Here is a 25575-nt window from a genome sequence, read left to right as displayed (position 1 = left end):
GGGGGAAAGAAGAATTATTTCCCTAGATAGATCACATTTAGCACCCAATTGTCCAAAAAAAGTCTTGTCAAAGACAGGAATGGAGATTCTGACTCTCTGGAAGTGATAAAGGACTGATAGTGTGTTTGGGTGGAGGACAAGGTCCCTTATATAGTCATTCTGATTTATCTGACTGTCCTTTGTTCTAATGGGTTCCTTCTTTCCTTTGGAAATCTCTCTGATGTTGCTCTTAAATGCCTGTCCACCAGCATTCTGCTGAGACACTTCGTTTCTTGACAAAGTTAGATGAGGGAGCAGAGGATCCCTTGCAGAATTTATAGGAGTAGTGCTGAAATATCTGACAGATTCCCTGAATCAGCATACCTCTTTCATCATACCTCTTGATAATCTCTGCAGCAGAGGGTGCAAAAAATTAAATCGCTATCAAAGGCAGAATTCAAAATGTCATTTTTGACATCTGGGAGGTTCTGAGAACACAGCCAGGCAAACCTTAAAACAGTCCAATTGGCAGCAGCCCTGGAATTAGTATCTACAGAGTCATAAACATGTTTTAAGCAATGAGTAGTGACTTGAGAAACAGGAGAAATGAAACAATAGAATGCAGAGTTTTCCTTGTAAGAGGAGCCAAAACATTTCTCAGGATAAACTTAACATGTAAACCTGACAGTAGAATACTAAACAATCAAAGCTGTAGAATCATACACCCCCCACCCCCAAAAAAAATGTTATCAAAAGCTTTGCCATCCTTATCAGGAAGAGAAGAATTAGAATTAAAGTGCTTGGCGGTATCTGGATTTACTACAGAAATAGCTGCTAGGTCAGATCTGGGAACAATGTATGCAAACCTGAAAGACTGAGGAAAATACAGTTGTACAAGTTAGAATTACCATAACAGTAGATGTTCAAATGACTGCTACTGCAGTAACCTTAGTTAAATGGGTTATCTCCTGACAAGGATATAACAGATGGACATATTCCAAAGCTTCAGGGCTCCTTCCTTTCATCCAAACCATCAGTCATCGTCAGCTGAAATGACTAAAAGACAAGTTTGGGTGCCTTCAGAGGTGTCATGCCAATAGAGAAAGAAAGGGAGGCTGAGCCCTGAAAAGACAATGTTAGGAACAACAAAAAACGATATCCACTTCCTGGCATAAAAAAACACACCAACAACAAGGGGTATGGAGGGAGGGAGCGAATACTGCAAAAGTGAACATTCAGACATCTATTATTATGCTAAGTTTTACTTACACAATTGCACTATGTTCGTCATATTGATTACTGCTGCAGTAGCCTTCGCTATATGGGTAGATTACCTTAGCTAACTACATTTGGGAGTTAGAAAAAAAAAAAAAAAAGAGTCCAGGACACCCCCTGGAAAATGGTCCTATCACAAATTGATATGGACCTAGAGAAGGAATCAATCTTATAGTGTTTTGTAAAAATATGTACAGAGGACCAAACTTATATTTCCAGAATACTTTCAGAATCTAACCCTTTCCAAAAAGCCATAGATGAAACCTAGGCCCTGGGGGAGCGGAACTTGACCCTGCCTGGAACTGTCTGTATATAGTGAGTATAACAAAAGGTAATAGCCTTAGACAACCATTTCAAAATGCCCGTTTTGACACAGGTTGTTCATTCTTTTCACTTTCACAGGAAATGAACACCTGAGCCAAAGATCTGAAAGATTTAGTTCTGTCAAGATAGTACCCAAGTTGGCTGTGGGCATCCAAGGTATGGAGTATACTCTCTCCATCATTTTAGGTTCAGGAAAGAAAAAATTACAGCTAGATAGTTTGGCTTAAAGTAAACTTGAATATGTATTTAGCAAATAAGAAGGATTAGTTTTCAAAGGAAACCCTGTCTATCTGAAAAATAAGATAGGGTTGACTCACTATAAAAGCTTGCAACTCAGATACCCTTTTTTTGCAGAGTTCAGAGCAATAAATAAAACTGTTTTCCATATTACAAACCTGAAGTCAGCCAAGGTTAGCTGGTTTAACCGGATCAAGTGTTAGCTTTTCTAACTCAAAATTATGATCCCGAGGAGGTAGCACTGCTTTTCTTGGAGGCCTCTTATACAAAACCCCTTTCAAATACATTTTGACACAACAATGCATTAAATGAGGAGTACCCAATGTGGAGACATGTTGAGGGGGGCAAGACCCCTTAAATAGTCATTCAGGTCTGAAGTCTGTCCTTGGTTTTGGAAGGTTGTAGAAATATTTCTGGAACCCTCTTCTTAAGCATCTATTTACCTGCATTTTGTTGAGACAGTTTTTTTGCTAAAACTGGATGAGGGGTTATAAAATCCCATAGAAAAATTGGAAAAGGAGGGTTGCAAAAGAGATTAGCTGAATCAACTTACCCTTTCATCACTTCTGAAGCAGAGGGGCCCAAAACTAAATCTCTATCCAAAGAAGAATTTAAAATCTAAATTTTAACATCATCCGGCAGGTTCTGAGAATGCAGTCAGACAAACGCTGTCAGAACAGTACCAGTGGCCATAGCCCTGGAAGAAGTACCAACAGAGACATACACACACTGAAAACAATGAGCAGTGACTTGTACAACAGAAGTACCTAAATTATTTAATGCAGATTTTTCCTCAAAAGAAGAAACTGCAGACAAAGCATTCCTCATACTTTCACAATTAGAACAAACATATGACACTTACAATTCAAAATTCAGAAAATCAAAGTTGTAGAAGCATATACTTTTCTCCCATACTTATCAACAATTTTCCTATCCTTATCAGAAAGAGTAGAACCGGATTTAGCTAAATGTATAGCAATAGTAGGGTTAACTAAAGTTACAGCTGTTGGGTTACCTTTGGGAATACTGTATAAAAACCTAAAAGACTGAAGAATGTCATACATCCTTTCTACCTTTTTTAGGGGCAGCTTTCTATCAGGAAAATTGCAAGCAGTCACAGACTCACTCTACAGTTGACAAAATTGATGGAATGGGAGAAAAGTTCTGGAAATTCCTTCTCTAATTTTGTGAGGGACTGAGAAACCTCAGCGTTTTCGCTTGAAACACTGGCACATTCTGGAAATAGTTTCAAAGAAAAAGAAACTCCCAGACAGAGAATCAGAAACTGAGTTCTCCTCAGAGTCTGAATCAGAAATCAGGGGAAAAATCCTGTTTCTATCCCTTCATCTTCTTTTTCAAAAACACCTTTCTTAAATGATCACTTAAGACATAGTTAACATACATTAACAAGAAAAAAAAAACATTTTAACATTTACATACAATATACATCATATACATTTTCTTTGTTTTTATCAACAGTCCAACATTACAAAAAAAAAACTGCTGAATTCCTGCCTTCCCTTGAACCTCACATTATTGTGCATGTATTGTTCCCACAATTTCCATTTGCTTCTATGTAATTTGCTCCTACCCTTTTCCAGTTCTTTTATCTCTTTTATATTATTCAATACCTCAAATACAGTTGATCTACACTTTGATTTCTATGTTCTAGTAACTGCTTTTCTGACAGCCAACAAAATTAAACTTAATAAAGCCATACTATGTCTAGGCAGTTTACATCCTGTATGCCAGCTCAAACGAATCATTTCCTTACTTACAGCCCAAGTATAAGAATAACCAGTCAACACGGTTTAATCCAAAGAAGTAGCAGTTCCAAAGTTTAATAAAAGAGCATAACAAATGTAGAATAAAACATAAAAATGTTAAAAACATCCAAGAAAAAGATAAGCGCTTTCACATCTATCCAGTTGCTTCTTCAGATCTAATAAAACAGGCATAGAATTCAGGTTCCTATTATATCATCGAAGATTCAAAATCTCAAATGCGTCTTCATCGAACTGAAAACAACAAATATTTAAAAGAGTGAAAGGGCATACAAGCGATTTCTTTCCCTGTGAAATAAATTACTTGGTCCAATAAAAAAAACACTACAAACAAAACAAAGTGGGGGGCTTCACCCCCCACTCCACCCCTAACTAAATATACCAACTCCGAGATCGCACTATAGTAGGGATAATGGCAAAGTAACGGAGGCGGCCAAGAGATTTCTTTCCCAGAGGAAGAAATCACTTATATGCCCTTTTGCTCTTTTAAATTTTCTTTATTTTCAGTTTGATGAAGAAGCATTCGAGATTTTGCGTCTTCGATGATAGAATAGGGAACCTTGAATTCAACTTAAATACACACAGTTGCAGGTCTACCTCTTAAGGTCACATGACCTAACCAGTGGTCTTAAAGGAATAGTCATTTAAACCCTTCCCTCTGTCACTTTGTAATTCTAAAATCCATTTAGTTTGAATACATTCTGTTTTAGGGCTGACATCACCACCTCTAATGCTGACATTAAAAAGTTGTAGCACAATAAACTTAAACCTAGGAGTTCTTCCAGCAACTAAAATATGTTTTGACAGCACATTTCTTTCATCTTTTCTAGGCACATCATAAATGCGTTCACATACATGGTCTTTCAAAGCTATGTTAGTTTTGCTAACATAAAAACTTTTATAAATAGTGCAGCAGTGCAGCAAACTAAATAAACAAGATTACAGCTCTTATAATTTGCAAGGAAATTGAATTTGTAAACCTGCTTAGTCTCAGGATGCTCACAACTATCTATAGTTTCAATAAACTGAGACATATTACAGTCTCTACAAGGGTGAGTTCCTATTTTATTTGTAATCCTTGCCTTCATCTGAACATGTTTATAGCACGTTTTTCTCAAAATATTGTTCTGAAAACAAAATTTAGGAGCCTCACCTAAAACAGTTTTGTTTCTATCAACACATATAAGGACATACCAGTGTTTTTTAGTAATTTCACAGACAGAGCTAACATCATTTGAGAAGGTAATGCTCATTCTCAGAGTGTCTCCTTGTGAAACCCTACAACTCTTAGCCTCTGGATCTTGATGAGAGAAATATGGTTTGGACTGGGCACTCCTATTAGATAGAGCCCCTTATCATACTACATCTATCGCAAGATTTAGGCATCCCCTACTGCTAAAAATCATTCACCAGCTCATCAAAAGTAGATACCATACATTCATCTTCATTAAGCCTGGCATAGCTAAGGAACTGTATTTTCAAGACATTCCTGGGAATATGCTGTGGGTGCATACACTGCCTACGTATAAATGTCTAAACCATTCAGTTTTGTGATGATTTCAAAATCTAAAAACTCAATATTCTCAACAGAGAACTTATGGGGTAAATCATAGAAATCTGATTGTCTGTTGCAGTTGTGAAGATAGGTGAAGGCTGCCAGCCTAGCTAGATAGAATTTTGTAGATAATTCTGTCATTTGTAAATATTAATGTAAGCCACAGGGTTGTTCTCTTAAATGTGAAAAGACTGTATTGGATGTTGAACTGAAAAAAAGTAACAGTGCACTCTGCTGTTAGAAACCTGATAAGTCAAGTATTGTGAAAATCTTTGATCTAAAACTCGGAGCAGAGATGTCTAGAAGGAAGCATTCTGCCTATTGTTTTGAGGTCAGAGTTAATGGCTAGAATTTACATGTATAATTTATTTTATTGCTTTAGCTTCCTGACCAGCTGCAAGATCAGAACAGCTATTAACCTCGGAGTTTCTGTTAGCCTGGGAACCAGAAAGAAATGATGTAGTTTGAAATGAATCAGTGGTACTGTGTTATCAATTTAAGGACAGAAAAAATGAGGGAATTTAGCATTTGTCTTGAGAACATCCAACTCACCAGCACTCTGGCTGTGTTCTTTATGCAAGTTTATTTTACAACTGTCTTTTCTCTTAGATATAGCTAGGAAATAGGAAGATTAGATTAGTTTTTTTCTGTACTGATGTCAGAACTTTTCTACTGTATTAGTTTAATAATTTCTCTGTGATCTCGGAACGCCTGACTAGCACTGTATAGTAAGAAGCATTGTCTTGTGTTTTTATCATTTATTATTAAATATCTTTAAACCTTTCAACTCTGGCTGTTTTGTGCAGAGATAATTTAAGCTCTAGAGTATATTGCATGTATATATTGATACTGGCTAAGCCGCTCCAATAAGCCTTGACTGTTCACAGTTGCACTTACCATTTGGATAACAATATTGCACAGTATAATGGGACACCATTTCATAAGGGCCTTTTAGTAGATAAATATTAGTGGGTGGTGGTAAGTGGTACTACCGTATAGTCTGGGTAAAAGGGGCACAGCTGGAGAACCTGTGCCAGCCTTCCCCAGGAGTATCTGTGTGGTTGTATATAACTCTTATCTCAAAGTGTGTGTGTGTGTGTGTGTGTGTGTGTGTGTGTGTGTGTGTGTGTGTGTGTGTGTGTGTGTGTGTGTGTGTGTGTGTGTGTGTGTGTGTGTGTCAGCTACTTGGGCAGGGACACGAAGGACTGGTTGGACAGAGAGGGTGCTGGAGGTTTTAGCTTGCCCACTAGGCTGAGATCTGGACCCTATAGCTGTGCCAGTGGGGAGTCTTATTGGGGATCTGGAGAGAAAGGGATAAACCAGCCCCAGACTGACTGTGATCTCTGTGTGCTCTTAAGGGAAACTGTACTTTACTGTGTGTGTATTTATTATCCCTTCCCTATATGGAAGCCCCTCACTGGTGTTAGTGGTGAGGATTGAGGCTCCTTGATTGCTGGGCTAGTGCACGGGCATCATAGCAGGTATGCAACACAATCATGCAGCATAAAAACAGAACCTGCCCATACAAAAAATATATCATCCATGAACGTGGCATAGTATGGAATACACTGTTTAAAAAGATTGCTCTCATTAAAGACATAGAGTATCCCAATAAACTAGCACTAGGTTTGCATAGTTATTGGTACAAGGTGTGCCCATCGCTACACCCACCCTCTACTTGTACAGATGATCATTAAAAATAAAAACATTGTTGCTCAAAATCAAATCAAATTGTATGCTTATAAGATAAATATGCCCTGCACTGTAATCAGAATATTTAGACAGAAACAGAGTAACAAATTCAATCCCTGTGTCATTGGGTATGACTATGAAAAGTGATACCACATCCACTGTAACCAGCAGACAATTATCACTGCTGTTGGTACTGGTCTGCTCAAATAAAGATGTTAAGAAGTGCTTAGTATCTCTACGAACAGTGTTATCTAATACTGGTCGCAGTTGCTTTTCAATATAAATAGATAAGGGTTCAGTTGCCCAACCACGGCCAAAGACAACAGGCCTCATCAGAGGGTTTTCCAGGGATTTATGAATATTGGGGAGGCCATGTAAAACAGGAATGGTAGGATATTCAATTAGAAAATATTCAAACAATTCCTTAGTAATGTTACCTTCCATGAACAAATCATGTAGATTAGAGCAAATTCTTCATAACTTATCAATGTCAGATTTAGAGCAAACGGCATACGTAAAACTATCAGATAGCATATTACACATGCTTATATGCACCTAGAGTTGTCCATCACAACTATGGCATCCTCTTTGTCAGCAGGTCTAATATACACATGTTCAATCAAATTTAAATCTATAAGGGCCTTAAACTGTGTTTCAGTAAGGATAAAAAAGTCCCTACAATGTTTACTTCGCAACAACTTAAATATGTCTTGTTCAGAGAGTTTTAAAAAAGTCTCAATCAGCTGTGGATTCACTGGGACAAACTAAATAGGCCTCCTAAAAACGTCACTCTGAACACTGAAGTTTAAGCCATACATCAGTTTTAAAGAAATACTCCACACAATCTCAAATCAGTAAGTACGTCACACAAAGAGCCTTTGGAAAAAATAAAAGATAGGCTCTTGCCTAATACTTGTCATTTGTTCACTTGTTAGAATAATAGTGGATATACTCACAATTAAGTCCGTGGAATCTTTCTCTGTATGGCTGGACCAAGATCCAGCTGCCCAGCCATCAATGTCCTTTTTCAAACCTGCCTACCTCTGCTCTGTGAGTGATCTCTTCTTTTTGGTAGGAAAATGTGCTGGTAGGCTCATGTGTAAAAAATGATCCATACCAAGTAAATTATTGATTTTTGCTGACCGAATAATATTGGGTATGTTTCCACTTGTCAGAGTTACTGCTGCTGGTAAACTTTCTCCTCCGAAAGTTGAAGAAGGGGGAGGGGGAGAGGGAGCAAGTGGACCAGTTGCTGTAGCTTGAAAGTGTACATTCACAGAGTTGCCACCAGCATTTGAGTTCTCAGAAGTAACAGCTGCAAAACTGGCAGTATCCCTTTTATCACTGGAAACAGGTCATTGAACAGAATTCTTCCTTACTTATAGCCATTTGCTCACCAAATATTTCTGATACAGTATGTCCCTTCATCTTCTTGTCCATATTCATAGACTCCATCAAAGTACCCCCTAACACCCTGATCCTTGGTGACCAACTACTCCACCATAGACTGGGTGAACTATTTCTGCGCTAATGCACTCACCCAATGACTTTTTGACTTCATCAGTTGTATCGCACTAGACCACAGCTCGTTTCATCCCCCACAAATGGAGATAACATTCTGAACTTGGATATCACCAACATGGGTGACCGCTGCACCACTCCCATAGTAATGTTCTTCCCTGGTGAGATCAGATCATCAGTCTGTCTCATTTGAAGTTTCTGTCCCACTCAACACCCCCCCCCCCCAGCTATAACCAGGCTAAAAAAATCTCAAAAGCTGACTACAACCACCACCCGCCTCAGAGGATGCAGACAACTATGATGAGCAGTATGTCAATGCAGTATACAAGCACCTGTACAACTGCATGGACTCAGCCACACTCAACAGAACTAAAACCTGCTCCTCAAGGAAACACAAACCTGTCTGGTGGACATCCTCTATCATCAGGCATTACAACAAAAGGAAGAAACTGTTGTCCAAGAGTAAAAAGGAACACATTTCTAACTGGAAAAACTCCCTCCTCAGCCTCAACAAGCAAATAACATCACTAGTGAAAACCTCCAAAGTTAATTATGACTTGAAACTAGCCTCTGAAACAAAGTGAAACCACAAAGCCTACTCCAATTACATCAGGACTCTCTATGGCAAAGCCCAGGTTTCTTCCGAATTAGTACTGAACAGTACCACTTCCACTGATCCTGTTGAATTAGTCAACCTGCTAGCAGATAGGTTCAGTGCAAACTTCACCCCCCATAAAGGCCCATTTGACATCTCCGATATTTGTCCCACACCTCACATCTCCATAGATCAAGTGTCAAAGGCCCTATCCAAGTCAAAGAATACAGCTTCCATGGGACCAGATAGTATCCCAGGCTGTGTTCTGCACCATCTCCAGCAAGAACTAGCTTCGTCATTGAGCACCCAATTCAACCACAGCCTAAGTACAGGCTGCATTCCAGCAGAGTGGAGAACTGCCATTGCCATCCCCTTGCACAAATGTGATGCCACTACTGATGCTGGAAACTATCGCCCCATTAGCTTGACAAGTCTGATCTGTAAAGCCATGGAGCCTATTATTATGGAGCTCATAAACAGGGACATAGGCAATCTCCAAGCACTTGACCCAACCCAGTTCAGATTTGTCAAGGGTAGATCTTGCCTGTTGAACCTGGTTGACTTCTTTGAGACTATCACCAAGGCCCTGGATGAGGGAGCGTCAGTATATACAGCTTTCCTTGACTTAGCCAAGGTCTTTGACACAATCCCCCACTCAGGCAACATCGAAAAGCTAATACAACTTGCTGTAAATCCCTATCTCATTAGGTGGGTGGCCAACTGGCTCACTGATAGGACTCACAAGGTCAAAATAGGCACATCCATCTCTGACAGCATACCTGTCACCCAGGGATCTGTCAACTCCTACTACTTGGCATCTACTTCTCAGAGGTCCAGGCAAAGACAAAAGCCCTGTGTCCGACCAAGTTTGTGGATGACTGTAAATTGGTCGCTGTCACTGCCTTAAGTTAAATGCAAACAAATGTATTATCATACCATTCTGCAAAAACATGACCCCTACTGATAACCACATCCACGGCAACCCCCTAAGCTTACAACCTGTGGTGAGTGACCTGGGTACTCAGGTTGACAACAATCTCACATTCAACCACTAAGTAGCAGCAGTGGTCAGAAAAGCCTTTTACTTGGTTCAACTAATAAGTAAAGGGATTGCATCCAGAAAAAAGTAAGTTATTACCTCTCTGTACTCCTCCCTCATTAGGCCAATAATTGAGTACCATGCCCCTTTTGGTATGTACCTCTCCAAACACCTGCACCAAGTTGAAAGGCCACAGAAATACCTTACAAAAATAATCCATGGCCTCCAACACCTGTCCTATGTAGAGAGGCTCAAATCACTATAATTCTACTCAGTATCATGCAGATTGCTCAGCGGTGACCTGTGTCTCGCTTACAAGGCAATATCGGACCCTGCCCTACTAGATATGCTCCATATCCATAAGTCTAACTCCTCATGCATTACCTGCTTGAAAGGCCTAAATCTAATATGCAACATCAACAAAACCTGCTGGAGAGACAGGTTTGTCTCCCAGAGGCTGCCCAGTCTCTGGAATAGACTTCCCATACATGTCAAACAGAGTACCTCACTGACCTTCTTCAAGCACAATCTTGACAAGTGGATGGGAAACCACAAATCTGTCCCGGGGGTTCCATCTGTGTCCCTCACTGACAGGGGTGACAGGTGCTGACTGAGGTTTCTTCTTTGGGGATAAACTCTTGGATAGGTTCGTAAAGGCCCCAGGGTCATTAGTCCTAGTAACCTCCTATGATCCTATCCTATGAATCTCTTCAGGAAAAAGGTATCTCTCCTCCTTTTATGAGAAATTAATTTATAAGAAGAATCAATACCCTGACTTAAACCTTGAGCCAGACCCAATAAACTGGGATGGGCACAACATTCTAACTAAACAGGGAAGCCTTCACTGTTCTGTCTTACAGGACTCACAAGAATGGTTTGCCCTTGCCCACTGATGGCACCCCAACAGTCACAGAGGAAATGGCTAATGCCTGGTCCATGGCGGTTGAAGGTGATTCACCCAAATGGTTGTGGGGTAAAAGATAAGTGGTCTGAGGCACGACTAATGGCCACAGCAGAGTCATCCACCTGTGGCTGAGGCAAATTGCTAGAATGCTGGCGTGGCAAAAGCTGTTTGCTTAACGTTTTCATTTTGTGGCCAAAAGAAGGACTGTCCATGGGACTAACAGTCTGTTACATTGTCAAGCCAAAGATGCTTCATCGTTCCTGGGGAAAAGCAGCAGCAAAGGCCAGTAAAACTTGTAAGTCATTAAAAGCCACGTTTTGTCACATAAAACAAAGTAAAAAAGCACCTTAATGCACTTTGCCAGTCCCAAAAAGTAAAATGAACACAATTTCTCCACAGAAAAAAAGGTTTTCAATTACTTTTAAACAACTTTTAAACTAAAATAAAAAAGAGTGCTCTCATTTAAAAGTAAATACAGTCTCATGACAGTCTGTTACAACACAAACTCCTAACTTTAAAATACCTTTCCTGAACAGGAAAGTGTTACTAAGCAAACAACTTTTTAAAATGGAATTTTTTTCCCAAAGGGAACTTCTCTGCCCAGCAAAGGAATAGCACAAGCCGAAAGTCGATCCTTGAAAACATCAGAGGATCGTACTCTTCAGGGGCTGAAAAAGGTCTGAGGGGGTTTGAAACCCAAACTTGTCTTTTTAGTCAGCTCAGGTTGAGCTGACTGAAAGTTTTTATGCACATGGAAGGTGCCCTGGAGCTTTGGAAGCTGGCCGGCTGTTGTAACCGATACAGGATATAACCCATATAACTAAGGCTAAAGCTACTGCAGCAATGATCAATATGATGGACATGTATCATGAAACAACAAAACCTTGCTATGATGGAGTCATTTGAGTTAATGGCATTTGCTACTTATTTTATTTATTCTGTTAGAATTTATTAGTAATTTACACTTTATGTAAGTCATATTTTCTATAATGCTGCTTGTAAGGGAGGCTGGCATCGGAACTAGACAGGCAATTGATGGGAGTGTCAGCAACTCCCTCCTCATATACATTTCCACAAAAGAGCCACTGCACAGACAATGATGTTGGTGAAAAAGGATATAGCTACATCAGAACATATGAAGTGCATAAACTTAATGCATTCACTTATGCAATACACATAGTCCAGCAATAAAATAACTACAGATCTGACAATCTATCAGTTTGCAAACAACTTAACAGTTTATACTCAATTAAAACTTTATGCATACTGCATAATTTGTGCTAAAGAAAATACTTCCTAGTTTATCACCGCCAGCAAAACAAATCACCACTAAAACAAGTCATGGACAGTAATGTTCACGCATTTACTACACTGAGCATGCATACTATGCTTTAATAGATTTAGTAAAATTAAGAAGCTTTCTTTTCACATTCAGACGATTTATAAATTTGACAATTCCACTCCTACAATACTCCTTATTCAGTGTCATATAATGTTAATATAAGCAATGTTGTTTGGGCAGTGCAGTGGTGTAGCAGTTAGCATTGTCGCTTCACAGCAAGAGATTCTCCGGTTCAATTCTCGGCTGGGGTGCCTTCTGTGCAGAGTCTGTATGTCCTCCCTGCATTTGAGTGAGCTTTCCACTGGCTGTTTCGGTTTCCTCCCACATTCCAAAGACATGGAGTAGACGGATTTCACACTCTAAATTGGCCCTAGGTGCGAGTGTGTGCAATGCACCCTCTGAGGAGGGTTAAGTCTTGGGCTAGCAACCTGAGCCTGTAAAACCCGTAACTGCTACAGAAACGAGTGCTGAAAGGCGCTCGTTGCCCGATGTACCACATGGTGTGTAAACGGGAAAGAGAGAGAGACAGAGTATCCCAGAACCTGATGTACAACATGGTGTGTAAACGGGAAAGAGTGAGTGAAACACAGAGACACAATCACTGTTGTTTGTATAACTACAAACATATATGCTTTTTTTTTTTTTTTTTACTGGATAGTCCTACCTTACATAATTTAATGCATCCATAGTAGGAATAAACACAGCTTCCTCATAGAATTTGGCTTCCCAGTAAAATAAGATTGCTTCGACTGCTTGTGTGATGTGGTAGCTACGGTAGCCCCTTTTCAGCAACAGTAGGTGCTGCACGGTTCACAAGAGTGTAATCACTATTTAACTGGATTCTGATATCAAAAGGCTATCATGGACAGTTAGATACTATAAAGCCTGCCAGGCAAATAATGAACATAAAATCACAACTAAAAGAAAGATGGGCACTACACTAAAATGACAGTCATAAGTATCAATGTAGCAGTTACTTCTTGTACAAAACACCATGACTTAGAACTCAGTTTGGTTAAACCTGTTTGGAAAAGGACAGCAATGCAAAACTCAGTTACAGGCAAGATTGTCATGAAAGAAGATGAAACAAATTATCTGTTAAAATAATAAGAAAAATGTGAGATCAAACATGGCAGTTGAGATCAAATACATCATGGAAAGAGATGTCCATGAAAATGATGTAGGTGAAACAGCTGTGCAGCATATCCTACAAAGTTTGACTTAAAATTAAGATCCACACTAAAAATGAACACTCACAAAAATCTACGGAAAAAAGGCAGAACATGACAGCTATTAACACAGAGCTTATTAGACAGAAGGAAGACCGTGGAAGTGCTTCTATGGAGCAATAACTTTTAAGGTTACAAAGTTTTAGATTTTATTTAAGCACAAACAAGGACAGAGGAAGTATAACATTTTAAATGCAAAAAGAGTAACAAAAATAAACACTCCGATCCAAACATTTAAATACATTCTAAATTCTAACTTTAAAAAGCACAATAATTCAGTACCCCCTCAGCTTATTTTATATATGCTTACTTTAATATACGAAATTCTCCTTGCATTTTTACAAACAATGGAACAGATCTGCTAATCAGGCTATCAAAGCACACATTCGTAATCATACATTTGCAGGATTTTAACCTGTCACAAGGAAAATACCGGCAAATATGAGAAATGTGACAGACATAAAATCCACACTTCAGGCACATTTAAAAGGTAGTGTACAGTCTACATACATTAACCACCATTACCTTGTCACCTAATTTAACTTGCAGATCTGTTCTTGTCTTGAACGTGTTTAACCTTACATTCACAGCCTAGTTTTAATGCTTGCAAGTTTCCAAGACCATTCCCACTTTGACAATTTCATATTTTCCATGCATTTGTTTTTCCTTTATCTGTCTTTGTACTGTAGTTGTATAACTTGCTCTAGTCATCTGGTCACTTCATATCATCTGTACATTGAGTGCATGTGATATGCTTTACTCAGATCATTTCATGTCAAGTGACAGCCTTATGATGGCCTATGCTTGCAATTTTCATTTTAATTCTCTCTTCCTGGAGGTAAGATCTCAACAGCCTGGTATTCCAAATATGTACCACACTCAACCAGTCGTGACATGTATTCTACATGGGCACTGGCCCACGTGTCTTAACATAATGAGCACTGTTTTCTATATACTATCTACTATTAAATGCACTACATATTTTCTGATTTTAAGTGTGCACCTTCTTGTAAACTACCACTGTAGTTTCTCTTGTACAATGGCCTTTCCTAGAGACTTTCCTATTACAGTGTTTCCAGACATATATTGAAATGTACTGCCTTGAAAATAACATAACATCTTACTAATATGCTCCTATAATACATATGCACAATGTCTCCAAGTAGGTCATGGCTGAAATTTTACTTTAACAGTCTAGTTCATTTATCTAGTAAATAAAAAATAAAAACACATAGTGCTTTGTAAATGGGAATTTAACATTTGAAACCATGCTCAGAATTTCCCCTACCCTCACCTCACCAAGACCTGTCTGAAGATTCCTCTACATGCATCAAATCGGTCCATTTATTCCACTGGGAGGCAAAAGCCATACATTCCCTCCCTAAGTTAGAGCCATACAGCCCATTTGTTTGTGACTGAGAAGCCAAACCAGCCAATTTGTTCTCTCTCTCCGGCAACAATCAGGAGGTTAGGAGCAGGCCAACTTCAGGTCCCAAGAAGTGGCATACCCATTCCTCCTACAGCTTGCTTGATCACTCAACTGCTGCCTGGTCAGGAGGAAGAGGCATGTATGCTCCTGTATAAACCTCTCACTCCATTTCCAAACAGCTCTACTCTGGACCCTTGTTAAAACCCAGTCAATGCTAGGTGTCTCCAGGGCTATGGGCCCAAGTAACCTCTTTCTCAGTGAGGGTGGCAGGTCAAACTCACCCTCCCCGGCCTAACCCATCTGATGTTTGTGCTACTAACTATGTTTAGAATTCTGCATGCACTTTGAAAATATGCACTTTATTTAGTGCCTCTGGCCTATGCAGTGCCTAAATATGTCCAAAGTCAGATCAGACTATTATCCCTTTCAAAAAATAAATAAATAAATAAAATAACTAAAATGAATTCCAGAGAAGGCTAACTACTTATCTTAATGGGAGGATTCCTATCTCTAATGTCAGTGACCAGTGCTTGAAAATGAATAAAATGAATACTACTGCCTCACAACATAAGGACAGCTTCAAAATCTAAATGCACTAATGTCCTCCTTCTCAGTTTTGGTTGGAAGAATCCACTGTTTTTTTCACGACTGCATATGAGCGCATGAAGTCCATATATAGGCACTCAGCAGAAAACACCACAGGGCGCAGGACAAGCACAGGCACTAGCACTGCCTCATAATGAAAATTCAAAGGAATTCGGTCATGAACCACAATAAAACGTAAACTGAAGACAGCTTCTTTTAATAATCCCTTGTGCATCACATCTAAATTAGATCAGGGCATAAAACACAGCATACCAGCAAGGTAGTAGGGAAAACAATATGGACTACACAATGACACATTATGGCATGCACTGCAATTCATGACCAGGTGGTACAAGCAAATTACTCTAACTCACTTTGTTGTACTTTTATGTACTTTCTTATTCCTTATTTAAAGTTCTTAAGCACTCTCTCCAAAGTAGCTGTAACCACAGCAGTGAAATACTACACTTAAAAAAAAATCATGTGCTATACTACCAACTAGTACAGGAATACATCCCAGTCAATGACATCTGCTTACCTTGTTACGAGAAACCAAGCAATCTCCTGGAAATCCGGTGAAGCTCGCATGTAAGTCTTGATGTGAGGCATAGCACGAGTGCGCCCTGAAGCATCTGCCGACCACTTACTGAAAAACGGAAAAACACAAGACACAAAGGATGAATTTAATATAACATGACTGAAGAAATCTGTAACATTCATACCTGTTCCAATTCCCTCATGACAATTACGTCAGCATTCTGAGGGTAGGTAAAATCATAAGCATTCTGACCGACATCCATCTCCCCAAATGACTGAAATGTGTAATATAATCCTTGCTATGCTGAGCTCACTGCAAGTGCACAGTAACAGATGCCCACAACTCGAGTCTACTTTTTTTTGTAATTTTTTGGTCCTCTCAGACCTCGTGTATACTGGCCTGGCTCCCAATGCCCAAAGTCTATGCCACGTCTTCCAGCTATCCTTCTACCCTTTGGACTTAATCTGATATTGTTGGGGACCAGTTGTGAATACCTATAGGGTCCTGGTGGCTCAGCTAGTCTGTACTTTCATATGAGGTATTTTTTTTTATGCTTACATACTCCCTTTCTCTGCCCCCCAATGCTCATTGATTGCTCGGAGGGCAACTCTCCTCTTTTGGACCATGCCTCCTCATAGAGGGCATGCCAATGAGCACTCTTACACCCCAGGTCAGGCACACTCATCTCTTCCCTGCTACTCCATCAGTTACCCAAGCCACTAATCAAAACCAGGTTGGCTAGGCCATTGTCAAGGGCTTTATCCCTCTACACCACCAGCATGACTAAACACCCACAATTGTTGATAAAAGTGCATGAACACTCCTTGGTAAGCATTTGCTCTTCAATCCTAGCATTTTAGAGCTTCAACACTTAAGTCATCCACCAGGTGGTACTCCAGAAGTAAAACTCTACCAACTCCAATCACCTAGGATGGGAAAGTCAGTAATGGACATCACTCTCACCCTTACCTGCACTCTAACTGCCAGCACCAAGCCCCTCTTTGTCAAATATGAGTTAGGTAGGGATCATAGCAGTCATAGAAAAAAAAAAGGCTTCTGATGCTTTTTTGCTCATGATCTATCATTGCAAACAATATTCTCACTTACAATATAATACACAGAATTCCAAAATGCATTTCTACTTACTATCTGTAGGTGTACATCTGTTTTCCAAGCATATAACTGCAACATGAATGGAAATTCCCTTTGATATGTTCAAATGCAGCAAACCGGTACAGCATTTTTTCCAGGAACTTTACCAAAAGGGTTCTGCTTAGATGAGCCTACCCAGTTAAGCAAATAAAGTAGTTGCATACACTTCTAAATCTGTCTTTCTGCAGGAGCATATTAATGCTATTTTTGTGAAGCAGCACCAAACTATACTACAAGAAGGTCCATAAAAGTGCATGAAAATTAATACCCAACTTTGGTCACACGACCTAAATTTAAGCTGCATTATTTTTAAATATGAGTAGTGCTACTCTTGAACATATTTTCTAGCAAAAAGTGAAACAAAATTTGCTAACAATAGTAACAAAATTACCAATTTCAGAACACTTTAACCATAAAAGACCACTAGAAATACTGTCATTATAATCCACTAATGTCCATGCCCAGCCATTACAACCTCTTTGAGGGTGTACATCCCATGTCTGGGATAAAAAAAAAATGGCCACAGTAAAGTACTCCAACTTGCTTTACAGAAATGAACACTACTGCAAAGTCAGTATAAAGACAGCTTCTATAACTAACAATTATAGCCACACTGTTGACTGTGAGCATTCCAGAGGTCTGAGAGTGGTAAAACAGTAACTGACTATGGTAAAACAGCAACCATAATAGTAATCCTAATAATATTAATAACATATTTCAAGCTTGTTTCACACAGATACAGAGTAGCTATAGTAACGTATTCTAATTTTCTTCACAAAAATACACTGTAATCCTGCAAAGCAATCTGCCTAAAATGTGCAAACAATAAGAATGCAAATTACTTACAAAGACAGAGCCACCCACTCCCACTCAGCAGTTATAGTCACTTAGTTGATGGAATACACCTCAGATGTCTGATTATAACAAAAATAATGGCCACAGCGGCATAGTTCGAGTTTGCTTCACACAAACATACAGTAGCCATAGTAAAGTATTTCAGCCAAGTCACACAAATACAGAACAGACATGTAAAGCATGACTAGTGACTACTTACAATATCAGATGAAAAGAGGGTAAGTCACTTCTGGCCAGAGATGTACCCCTTACTCCCACCAAGCAGTTATATCCATACTGTCAATGGGGTACACCTCAGATGTCAGATTGTGATAAAAAATAAAGGCCACAGTCACTGGCAGATTACAATAGTAGCAATTTAGATGGCTGCTTGGGGTCTACAGTTCCAAGGGGGTCCATGGCCAGCATTATCAATAAGGTGTTGGAGCTACGACTGCTTTGAACAAAACAAAGACTTTGACAAGCAAAAATTACATGAAACAATTCTACATATCAGAAAACAAAGCAATCAGAATAAAACAAAAGAGAGCACAAAGAAAAGTTCATTTTGTTCTTGCACATTTGTATCAAGATTAAAAAAAACATTTATAATAAGGAAGTTCACATATTGGCTGTGGTTACTTATGAGCAATCAATGCAAGATTGTTGATCTCACTTGTTTCCAATAGATGAATTATGAAAATCCTAAAAAACAAACAAACAAAAAAAAACTTTTTTGCAAGGGCAAGTTCCCATGCACTTCTATGTGGGCGGCTCCACCACACCCCATTAGATTATATACACCAGCTCTGCAACTGAGCCACAGTGGACAAAAGGGGAAAACCCCCCCAAAGTGCCCCATTGGCTCTTACAATGCAGCACATTGTGGTGGAATGGTGACATGAAATTTTCAAACTAAAGCCACTTGACCATCAATGCTATGATGACCTGTAAGACAGCCATTGGCTACTATTATCCATCCCTTGAACAAAAAGTGTCTCCCTACATTCAGTACCAACTACTACTATTTATAAACATCCAACAAAACTAAAACCCATAGCTCTTACAGCTGACAGACTCCTAGGTGAATACCTTAGAATTGTTACTAAAGCAATCTCTTATCCTGTATCTATACTAATAAACAGGTCCAAAGTTGAACAACATATTCTACCCCTCTGGAAGATCTGTCATACCATTCCAATTCAAAAAGGTGGTAACTCAACTGACTTTGCTAACTAACGCCCCATTGCCATTTTATCCCCCTCTCTAAAACCCCTGAGAAAAGCGTTCATTCCCAAACACAACACTACTTACTAAAAAATAATCTCCTTTCTAAAACACAACATGGTTTCTGCCCAAACCATAGCACCACTACTGCTTTAATTAGTTTCTCCAACACTGTAAATCAACAGCGTAATATAGGGAATCTTGTCTCTTCCATTTTCTTAGACTTATCCAAAGCATTTGACACAGTTTCCCATTCCAAACTACTAATTGCACTATCAAATCTGAAACTGCACTGCTCAACACTATCTTGGTTCAAAGATTACCTCTCAAACAGTCAACAAGCCATGAACTTAGGAGTACCTCAAGGCTCTATACTTGGTCCCCTGCTCTTCTCTATTTTTACTAACAACCTGCACAAAGCCACAATACATGCAAAACTGATCCAATATACTGATGATTCTACCATAACATGCTATGCCCAAACACTCCAAAAACTACATCTTACCCAAAAGTCCTTCTCAGAAATAGCAAAATGGCTTTATGACTCGCAACTAATACTTACCCTAAATAAACTCCGCTAATGTTGTTCCATCCCACTAAGGCTGCAGAATCAGTTCCACCTTTTCAAATTACTTCCTTTGACAATACCATCACACCCGTGTCCCATACTAAACTTTTAGGAGTAATCAGACTACAATATGAAATTCAACAAACATATAGCACTATCACAAAAGTGAACAAAAAGCTAGGTACTCTCTATAGACGCAAAAATTACCTAACATACGAAAGTAAAGTTACTATTGTAAGAACCCACCTTTCGTTCCATTTTTTGTATAACTCCCCTGTCCTAACCAATCTAAATAAAGGAGACTTAAATAAACTAACTATATGCTACAACAAAATAGCAAAAGTTGCTACAGATTCACCATTCAGAACCCATCACTGCCAATCCCCTAGAAAGCTATCCTGGCTAGAGTTACCAAACCTAATTACTTTTAACCAACTTACCATGGCCCTACAAGGACTCCTTTACCACTACACTAAGCAGTTGACTACTAAGAAGTATCAATAAAGCATTAATTGATGCAACTATTAGCAAATATAACTCTGGGGACTCTCTCTGTTCTACTACTGTAGCTAAAGCCTGGAATGCACTCCCTCTTAACATCCGGTCAGTACACAACACACGTGACTTTAAGTGCCTTCTTAAGTCACATTTAAATAACTCATGGTCTTGTACATGCACTTGCTCTGAATAATGTTGACAAATCCTCCTAAACTAAATCCTATTCTCCTATCTAACCTTTTGTTGCTCTTCTATTCTTTAGAGCAGATGGCATTTTTTTTATTCTTATTTCATCTATTTAGATGCATTCTCTTACAGTGTACTGTATTTTACAGTATATATACTTCTATCACCTTCATATATCTTCACCATCAATCACGAATTTGTTCAAATACTCCATTTACTGTATGTTCTCTATACCTACTGTCTATTTTATCTTTGTATTTTTATTGTATTTAATACTTTTTTAATACTGCATGTTTTGTACGTTTCCTTTGTTTTCGTTTTTATTATAAAAAATTCTATGTATTATTGTTTGGAGATTTTCTCCCCAGGTCTCCGCTAAAAATGGGCAATCCTGCCCAGTTGGACTTTTCCCGGTAAACAAATGTAAAATAAATAAATAATTATGAACAACCAATTAGATGTGTCATACACAAATGGTAGAAAAACTCAGAAACCAAACCATATTCCAGTGGGGCACTGGATCTTAATTGCCTATACATATTAAAGATTTATTAAAAAATCAAAAGAAACAAGCTGTAACTGAAGTACTGAATATTTTAAGGGAATAAAATAATAGGTGGAATCTTTACAAAAGGGAAGAAGAAAACTTTTAGTTATGTACTCACCATAACTTCAGATGTTTGGGATCCATCTCGCCTACATTCTGAATGATGGGTTCGGAGCCGATCCCTTGGCTCCGACTCGGCACGCTTATGCCAAAGAGCGAAGTCTCTTATTGGCTGAGCTTACTATATCCCAGGATGCACCACTACCAGTCCCCCAGATCTAGTTTGTCCGCATACATGCACACATGCACGCCCTGCTTATATAACATCGTCAGATGAAACAAGATAAAACAGTAGAACTCAAAACCGTTCAATCTCTTCTGATCTCCAAGGCAGGGGGAAGGAGGGTGGGTATTAGGAATGTGGAGATGGATCCCAAACATCTGAAGTTATGGTGAGTACATAACTAAAAGATGTTATGTGATCCTATCTCGCCTACATTCTGAATGATGGGACAGCGTCCTAGCACCTGAATCCTGGGTGGCTCACTGGAAAACACTCCTGAGTACCGTGGAACCAAAAGATGCTCGTCCTTTAGATGCCACATCCAATTTGTAGTGGGAAATGAAAGTGTGCGGGTTGGACCAAGTAGCCGCAGCACAGATTTCCGATATAGCGAGCTTGGAATGAAAAGCTATAGAAGTAGCCATAGCTCTGGTAGAATGAGCTTTGATAGATGTTGTAAGTTGCTTATTCGAAGAAGAATAGGCCTGAGCTATGCAATCTCTGATCCATTTTGAGATAGTGGCTTTTGTGATGGTTTGGCCCAATTTATTATCTGAGAAGGACACAAACAACTGGTCTGACTTACGAAGTTGCTGAGTCCTGTCTAAATAGAAGCGTAATTGCCTGTGAACATCCAATTTATGGAGAGTGTATTCTGCTTCATTGGAGAATTTTGGAAAGAAAACTGGTAGCTCTAGAGATTGTTGAAGACAGAAACTAAAACAGACCTTTGGGACAAAGGATGGATTAGGCCTAAGTGATACTCTATCCTTGTGGAAAATCAAGTACGGTGGTTTAATAGACAGGGCTTGAAGCTCTGAAACTCTTCTTGCAGAAGTAATAGCCACTAAGAATGCCGTTTTCCAAGACAGATATTTTAACTCGCATGTAGCAGCCGGTTCGAAAGGGGGAGATGTTAATGAGCGAAGCACTAAATCAAGATCCCACGGAGGTGCAGGATGAAAAACTGGTGGTCTTAATAGACTCGCACCTTTAATGAACGTTTTGCATAGTCTGCTGCTCATCAAAGGAGGATCCGTGGATTCGTGGAATTTAGAGATAGCCGCTAGTTGGACTTTAATAGTTGAGACAGAAGATCCCTGATTAAACAGGGATGTTAAGAATTTCAAAACCTCTGGGACAGGAGCAGTGATAGGGTCTAAGCCCTTGAGTTGAGCCCAGATAGCAAACCTCTTCCACTTACTGAGGTACAATTTGTTAGTGGTGGGTTTGTGGGAGAAAGATAAAATGTGAACAACTTCCGGATCTAGTGTGTGCCTTCTAACTAAGGTCGGAAGTGGAGGAGCCAAGCTGTCAATTTCAAGGATTGAAGGGACTGATGCCAATGTCCCGACTGATGGATTAGCAAGTCCGGAATCAGGTCTAAGGTCCACGGATCGTCCACTGCATGCTTCTTCAGGTAAGGAAACCATATCTGGCGAGGCCAGTATGGGGCAATCAGAATCATTAAAGACCCCAGTTGAGAAGCTTTTGAATAACTTTGGGAAGAAGTGGAATTGGAGGAAAGGCATAAAGTAGCCCTGTTGGCCAAGGTTGTGCTAGAGCATCCATGGCTGGTACTTCTTGATGTGGGATCAAGGAGAAGAACCTTTGGCACTTGGCGTTTTGTGGAGTTGCAAATAGGTCGCAGCACGGCGTCCCCATCTCTTGAAAACCTGGGCTGCTACTGTGCGGTTTAGAGACCATTCGTGAGGAGAGAGAATTGTCCTGCTTAATTTGTCCGCCAATACATTTGACTTTCCCGGGATGTGGGTCGCTACCAAGAAGCGGTTGGTAGCTACAGCCCATTCCCACACTCTCATGGCCTCTCTGCAAAGGGGTGCGATCTGGTCCCTCCTTGTTTGTTCAGATACCAGACCACCGACATGTTGTCTGTGTGGATGGCGATGATGCCCTGAGGAAGAAACTTGTGTAAGGCCTGTAGGGATAGAAGTACAGCCCTCATCTCCAACACGTTGATGTGGAGAAGAGCTTAGTCTGGAAGCCAGGAGCCCTGAACTAGCCTGCCCAGACAATGCCCCCACCCTATCTGGGAGGCATCTGTCGTCAGGGTAACCACTGGAGGGAGGACAAAGGGTTTCCCTTGATCCAAGTTGGATGTGTGCAGCCACCAGCGCCGGTCCCTTTTGCATATTTCCGTAATCATCATGTGATGATTGAGGGAAGATCCTGAAAGGACCATTGAGTTGACAAGAGCCAGTGAAGAATCCTCATGTGTAATCTTGCTAGAGGAACTAAAAGAACTGTGGCAGACATTGAGCCTAAAACCTGTAGAACCATCCTGGCTGGGGCTTTGGATCTCGAGATCAGAGCTTGAACTTGGCCCTGTAAAGTTCGGATCCTTTCGGCAGGAATAAAGACGCATCAATCTTGAGTCTATCTCTGCTCCTATAAACTTTATGCGTTGAGAGGGCAGCAAGACAGACTTTGACCAATTGAATGTAATCCCAGGGAAACACCCAGGAGATGGTGGCTTTGAGGTTGTCCATTAGTAGATGCCTGGTGGTGGCAGTCAGGAGCCAGTCGTCGAGATAGGGAAACACTTGGAATCCAAGACTTCTCAGGTGAGCCGTCACTACTGCCAAACACTTGGTGCACACCCTGGGGGCTGTGGTGAGACCAAAGGGCAGAGCGCAAAATTGGTAATGACTGACTCCCAGGCTGAAGCGCAGATACCTTCTGGACGCCTGATGTATCGGTATGTGATAATAGGCGTCCTTGAGGTCTATGGAGCACATCCAAACATCCTTCTCCAATAATGGGAGAATGGATTGTAACGTGACCATTCGAATTTGGATTTCGTGACGGATTGGTTCAGTGTGCTGAGATCCAATATTGGCCTCAGGTCCCCTGTCTTTTTTGGCACTAAAAAGAACCTGGAGTAATTTCCTGATCCGATCTGGTCTGTGGGGACCGGTTGGATGACTCCTTTCACTAGCAGCTTTAAAGCTTCTGCGGCTGCTATTTCCCTTTGACTGGGTGGTGGGTCCGGGATTCTCTTGGACGGTGGGGGTGAGTATGTGAATGGGATGGTGTAACCTCCGGCAATGATCCGAAGCACCCATCTGTCCTGAGTGATTGACTCCCAGGCTTTTAGGTGCTTGGCAAAACGACACCCGACTGGCTCGAGCAGCACAGCCGGGCAATCCCTCATGTCGTGTGGGAGGCTGAAGAGCCACGAAAGGACTCGCGGTCTCCAGAATTGCGGGGCCCTCTGCCGCCTCTGGGACGGCGTCTCCCTGAAAAATTTCCCTGTCCTCTGCCTCTGGACGGGGAATCTTCCTGCTGTTGGGAGAAAAACTTGCGAGATTTGCGGAACCACATTTTTCCCCTCCTTTAGCCTTGGGGTAAGGCCGAAGGGAGTGGAATAACGGGCACCTACGGCAGATAAAGTTTTCCCTCTTGCTCACAGCGGGTAAGGGTGTCTTTCACCTTGGGTCCAAACAATGAGGACCCATCAAAGGGAGCGTCGGCGAAGGAAGATTTGAAGGCCTCCGAACTGACACAAGCGGAGCCAGGCTTGTCTCGAGAGCCACGCCTGTGCCTGCCGCTCTACCGCCTTCGGCCGCATAGGAAATGAGCCTCATGGACGAGTTACAAATTCAGGTAACGATACCCAACTGAGAGCTAGCCGACTGGCCTAGCTCCTCACCTAGGTTACCGAGAGGAATCTGACAACTCCTTGACCAGATCCCTCTGAAGCCTGGTAAAATGTGCCAAATAATTCAGAGACCTTAAGGTAAAGGCCGCTGAAGTCAGGGTGCGCTTCCGCACCTGTCCATACTCCTAGACTCCTTATTAGGAGGATGGACGGACGTTGAAGCCGCTGCCACGTCCTGTTGTGTAGCAGATGCCACCACCATGGCATCTACAGCCACGGCTTTAGTAAGGAACTCCTTCTCGGGAGCAGACAAAAATTTATTTGGACGAGAAGGGACTGGTTCCACGGTATCTGGATGTTCCCACGCTTCGACAAACTAAATCCAGAAGCTCGTCGGCGGAGACACCCAGGAGGCGGAGGGCTGAGCTCAAAGGCCTTGAGGAGCACTGACTCGTCCGCAGAGGGCCGTTTGGATATCCAGCCGCCTCGTTGTTTGAGGGTCTCTAAGATGTCTGCAAATGAGACATCATCCGAGGCGACTTGGGACCCTCTGCATCATCCATATCAGTGTCTGATGTAATAGACTCGGGGGAGTCCATGTGCTTCCTCTTGCACGATCTCTTCCTTGGG

At 40.7% G+C, this 25575-nt stretch overlaps 1 protein-coding gene across 3 annotated transcripts in view; it reads right to left on the bottom strand.

The window, feature by feature from the left end:
• TDP1 (tyrosyl-DNA phosphodiesterase 1) overlaps positions 1–25575 on the bottom strand; it is a 2057997-nt gene that overhangs the window by 1185192 nt on the left and 847230 nt on the right. For all 3 annotated transcript variants that reach the window (XM_044074699.1, XM_044074698.1, XM_044074697.1), the window contains one exon: positions 16029–16136. In XM_044074699.1, coding sequence (XP_043930634.1) covers positions 16029–16136 — 108 coding nt within the window. The remainder of the gene's footprint in view (positions 1–16028; positions 16137–25575) is intronic.

This window comes from Protopterus annectens, chromosome 6.part0, assembly GCF_019279795.1.
Source record: "Protopterus annectens isolate FY-2018-M chromosome 6.part0, PAN1.0, whole genome shotgun sequence".
NCBI classification, from domain to species: Eukaryota; Metazoa; Chordata; order Ceratodontiformes; family Protopteridae; genus Protopterus; species Protopterus annectens.
The sequence above is the reverse complement of the archived record's forward strand: the minus strand, read 5'-3'. Positions and strand labels throughout refer to the sequence as shown.